General features: G+C 44.6%; 1 protein-coding gene across 3 annotated transcripts in view; it reads right to left on the bottom strand.

Annotated features, from left to right (window-relative positions):
• Positions 1–5196, bottom strand: part of LOC106937318 (calpain-3-like) — a 17345-nt gene that overhangs the window by 5574 nt on the left and 6575 nt on the right. For 2 of the 3 annotated variants that reach the window (XM_015018750.1, XM_015018751.1), the window contains 10 exons: positions 5036–5110; positions 4878–4963; positions 4691–4765; positions 4440–4600; positions 3441–3586; positions 1775–1786; positions 1481–1689; positions 1336–1375; positions 1187–1255; positions 460–517 (listed from right to left, as the gene is read on the bottom strand). In XM_015018750.1, coding sequence (XP_014874236.1) covers positions 460–517; positions 1187–1255; positions 1336–1375; positions 1481–1689; positions 1775–1786; positions 3441–3586; positions 4440–4600; positions 4691–4765; positions 4878–4963; positions 5036–5110 — 931 coding nt within the window. The remainder of the gene's footprint in view (positions 1–459; positions 518–1186; positions 1256–1335; positions 1376–1480; positions 1690–1774; positions 1787–3440; positions 3587–4439; positions 4601–4690; positions 4766–4877; positions 4964–5035; positions 5111–5196) is intronic. The other variant, XR_001422362.1, reaches the window with a different exon arrangement.

The following is a 5196-nucleotide window of genomic DNA, read 5'->3' as shown; positions in this document are numbered from 1 at the left end:
CGTTAGCAGTGTTAGTTAGCAGCGTTAGCAGTAATAGTTAGCAGCAATAGTTGGCAGCGTTAGCAGTGTTAGTTAGCAGCGTTAGCAGTAATAGTTAGCAGTAATAGTTAGCGATAATTGGCAGCGTTAGCAGTAATAGTTAGCAGTAATAGTTAGCGATAATTGGCAGCGTTAGCAGTAATAGCAGCAATAGTTAGCAGTGTTAGTTAGCAGCGTTAGCAGTAATAGTTAGCAGTAATAGTTAGCGATAATTGGCAGCGTTAGCAGCGATAATTGGCAGTGTTAGCAGTGATAGTTAGCAGCAATAGTTGGCAGCGTTAGCAGTGTTAGTTAGCAGCGTTAGCAGTAATAGTTAGCAGTGTTAGTTAGCAGTAATAGTTAGCAGTAATAGTTAGCAGCGATAGTTGGCAGCGTTAGCGCCACCTGTTGATGATCACAGAAGGATTTTGCGGTCTGGACCTTTTAGAAGGTTCTCGTTTAGGATTCTCTGGAGCTGCTCTGCGTCCATCTCTTCATACTGCAGGAAACAAATGACACTCAGCTGATGTTTCTAACCCGGCATCTCTGCAATCCGTCTCTACCTCCGTTTTAGCAGCAGAGCTAATTTCTTGTTTCTGATCTCTCTAAAAACTCAGAACTGTTTACCTGCGTCTGGATTAAAGTAGTGGTGGGACTCATTAAATTGTTTAAGTTAATTGCTGGGTCTGTAATTAATCATAACATTTTCAACTCAAAACCCCTTTATGCACATAAATTATTGAAAAAAAATAACATATTTATGGTTTTTAATCTTCAGGTTCTTCAACCACCACATTGGAGCAAAGTTAATATTTCCAGAGTTTCAGGAACTCCAGACAAGTCCTGGAGCTTCTTTAGAATGTGGACGCTAACATTAGCTTTAGCTGCTACATGTTTAGCATCGAGGTGCTATTTTAGGCCAGAACAGCTTTGCTGATAGGCTAAACCCTTTTAGCACAACTTGAAAGGAGAGTTTTGTCTTTTCCAGCGTCCAATTAGATTGTTTAGAAGCAGAAATTAACCCCAGAGGGCCAAGAGGAGCAGTTATGTTGTCCATTGCTGCCTTTAACATTATGTTGAATAAAAGCCCTGTAATTAATGAATTGAAGTTAAAGTACTAAAGTTCTGGCCTTATTTTAAATAAATGTTTATAAATCAGAATATGTACCTTGTCTGAATGTTGACGGAAGAAAGCGTCCTTATTTTCATCCTCCTGTCTGTTCTTCACCTTCATCGCCTGAATAACACATCGGCCATGTTTGAATTAAGTCAGTGCCTCGTCAGCCAGACATAAACTGTGATGATGTGATCTGGTACCTCTGGACCTGGTTCTGGAGAGCGCTCACCAGAGTTCTCACTGTGAACAAAAACATTCACACAGAGTGTCTTTACAAACAAACACTCCTTATTCCAGAATGGAACAGATGCAGAACACGACGACGCTGTTGACGCAGAGACGTACTAGCAGCGGGTCTCGGTCTTGGACAGGATGGTCAGGAGGAAGGACGCCGTCTCGTTGGGATGGAAGGTGGACGGGACGATCATGTACTCTCCAGGCTTCAGCGTCAGCAGCTCCATCACTTCCCGAGCGTTCATGAAGGTCTTTGTTTGGGCGACGGGTTGTTGAGAGCTGAAGAACGAGGCCGTGAATTTCCCCCTGTGTGCCTGATGCTGTGGCACCACAGAACGTCTCAGGTCTCCAACGCTGATTTATTAAATATTAAATTAATCTTGAAACTGTGAAAATACATCTTACCTGTTCTTTCACCTGGAAAAATCAGATGAAAAGAAATCAGCTTATATTTAGATATGAAACAAACAACCTTATGTTTACCTGCAGGTGCCAACAGCGAACCACGGCGGGTTTACATGCCGTCTCCTGGATATTTATGGGACGGTGAGCGGACGGTGACAAGGTTCAGGGTGTCTACAGTGCTGTAGAACTAGAGACCGGTCTTGGTCTCAGACCACTTTTTGATGGTCTCGGGTGCTGAGGATTTTATTTCAAGACTGGTCAAGAACACAACTGTAAAATTATCACTTATCACTAAACAGTTAATTTGTTGTCGCATGTACAGAACAACGCTGTGACCAAAGCCTGCAATCCAGTGATGTTACATTCATGAACGATCTGATTTTACTAAACGGGTCTTTACTAAGGATGACAGAACTGGAGCCTCGCTCAGAGCCACTCCTTGTTCTTGTAATGCTCTGGTACTCTGCAGTAGCCATTATTATTTTTATTTAACCATATACATTGATATTTATTAGTAAATAAATCAAACACAAGAACTTAAGAGCAGACAGAGCATGCTCATTGCTCTCCGATTGATTTCGTCTCCTGTCATGTGGCAGATGTTACAGCTCTGAGCTGCTGGGCTTCATGCAGCAGGAGAGAGAGAGTCAGTCGCCTTGTGCCTGGTTCCTTCTTGCTTGTTGCGCCCTGCGCAGTGTTCACAGATGAGCGTTGTTTACCGTCGGGGAATTGCGTTAGTTGCTCCGCTTAATGGTGCAGACAGTGGTGGTTTCTGACATGGGCGATGTGGGCAACCGCCCAGGGCGTTGTCTTTTTGGGATGGCAACAGACTAGAGTTTGAATTGACAATGATACTGGTTAAATTTATTTAAGCTCCAAGAGTTTAATATTTAGGTGTTTTTATGGGAATATGAATCTTTCAGATCAATGCAAGAAGCAATTTTGATCATATTTCACATTCCATCTGGTCACGTAGCGCAGGGCTGGTCTTGGTCTTGTCTCGATACACTCTGGTCTTGATTTGGTCTCGGGTTAGGTGGTCTTGACTACAACACTATCTACAAGTTCACGTGGTGGTACTCAAAGGTTTGCTTCCTAAATGTTTCCCTTCATGGTGCTAAAACCTGGTTCACACAGCGAGAGTTTTCTACACATTTCCCCTTCAGCCAGCCTTCAGGACGCCCTGACCATCGTAGTGCTGTAAAGATGATTTTAAGAGATCTGCAGGGTAATAATTAGAGGAATGGGTATCTGCTGGATATGTATTGAACAGCAGATTGGTAAATCACAGAGTTCCTGACTACTGGGCTCCACCAGCAGGAAACTTGCAGGTTACTGTCTCAGTACCTTGAGGAACCAGCAGTGCTTTTGGTTGTGAACCGGCCTTTATGTTTAAGGAAAGCCTGAGTGCAACAGGCTATGCAGCAGGATTCGGTCTCTCTGACCTCCATGCCAAACTCGACATGTGGAGGAAAAGTAACTTGGTGGATGTACTGGAGTGTGTGCTACCTGCTCCTTACCTAGCGTCTGATAAAGCTGGATTCTATGATGCAGAACCAGCCTCCACCATGCTCCACAATTAAACTGTTCCTGTTTGGTTTAACTGACACACAGCGCCTGACCCAGTCAGTAGAATGAGTCCTGGTGCCAAATGGATGAGATTTACCTCGAAGATGGAGAAGCCGATGTGGAGGTTCTGCACCAGGTGTCGGTTCCTCTTGTCATGTTTTTGCATCAGAGACACCAGGATGTTTTTCTCAGCCTTCTCGCCACACAGCTTGACTCGGTACTGTGGATTGGTCCAGAAGCTGTCTGCAGACACAGGTCAGGCTTCTCAGCAAGGAATGGACAGCTACAGCCCAGAGGCTGCATGCACTGGGTCAGTGAGATGAAATCTGTCAGATCGTCTGCCTGCATTGTGCTGCGGTCCGGTTCAGGTTCAGAGCTAAGCTACGCTGCGCAGCACTCCACCAGCCAGAGTTCAGGGAAACCTTGTTCATGCTGTACTTTGCAGCTAGACGGCCTTGGTCATACAGGTTTGACATTATTTAACGTGTTTTGTCTTCATGTTTGTCTTACTGGGAAACTGGATCAGTTTCAGGAAAGCTGCAGTTTTTCCTGACAGAGGACTTTGTTTTCTGATGTTGAAACAATGAGTCATGAACTTCTACCTGCTCTTATCAGAAACAAGAGTTTACTGACGCTCATGTTTGAATTTTAATAATTAATCATTAAAACTGAAAAGTTGGACTTGGATCTTTTCTGTTGGACTCCTGCTGAACCTTGTGCAGGGTTTTCAGTCCAAAGTGACTCCTCACAGTTCAGCGTTAGGAACCAGAAACACAACCCTCCGTCTCAGGTCTTCCTCCTGATTTAGATTCTCCCATCTTCCCATCAACTGACCAGTTTTCAAAAGATGAGGAGCAAACTCTAGTTTGGCTGGATTATGTAAGAGAAAAGTTGCTGCTTCCTTCTACATATCTCTTTATGTTTATTCTAAGCAGTTGTTTCTGCCTGGAATATTTTAATTCACTGAAAACCTCCAAACAGTTCTAGTTTTATCCACACTGAGCCTTTCAGCCTTTCCTCTGTTGGATTTACTGGAAAGATTACGTACATTGTTTAAAGCATTTTGATATTTTCTGCAGTAGTTGTAATAGATTACCTTTGTAATTCATGCAGCCTCCAGCCGTTGTTCCCGCCACCCACCGGCCCTCCGCCACAGAAGTCGTCCACTGGGAAGACGAGTCTTCGTCCAGGAAGTTTGGGTTCGGACCACAGATGTCAAGATCAGTGAAGAACTTGGAGAAGTCCTCCAGCATCATCCTGTCATGATTAATGATGTCAAATAAAACGTCAGCTTTAAGCTTTCAGGGGGAAATAAAACAAGACGTCTGGATGAATAATTTAACTCACCAAAACTCTCCGTCGTTGACCACTGAAAGGCATTTCTCTCGGTCTTGGGAGCTCACGGTCTGCCACAGAGACGAGCTGCAGGGACAGCAGTGGTTGTTAACTGTTTGCAGCATTATTTAGCTTCAGATGAATGAACCATCTCCAGCTGCAGAGCCATTTATCATGAATCAGAGATTAACTTCTTCACCGGTCGCTCCAGTCTCCGTTCCACTCTCCTTTTCCCCAGGGATTCCACAGACGCAGCATCTTCACCGGCTTCCCTCTGCTCGTCATCTGACCAGCAACACACACTGTCAGCAACAGCCATGTTTATTACGACCTGTCCCTGCTGGTGGGAGCCTTCACCTGGACGACTCCAGTCACAGTGTAGGCGTGGCCCTGGACTAGGCCGTTGGGAGACAAGGTCAACGAGGACGACTCCTACAGATGCAAAACAAGAATTCATATTTCTGACAGCAGAAGATGCTGCAAATCCAACATGGGTGGGTGGTTCATGCAGCTCATCC

This window comes from Poecilia latipinna, unplaced genomic scaffold (genome assembly GCF_001443285.1).
Source record: "Poecilia latipinna isolate Pla-1442-1.1 unplaced genomic scaffold, P_latipinna-1.0 Scaffold2318, whole genome shotgun sequence".
Lineage (NCBI taxonomy): Eukaryota > Metazoa > Chordata > Actinopteri > Cyprinodontiformes > Poeciliidae > Poecilia > Poecilia latipinna.
The sequence above is the reverse complement of the archived record's forward strand: the minus strand, read 5'-3'. Positions and strand labels throughout refer to the sequence as shown.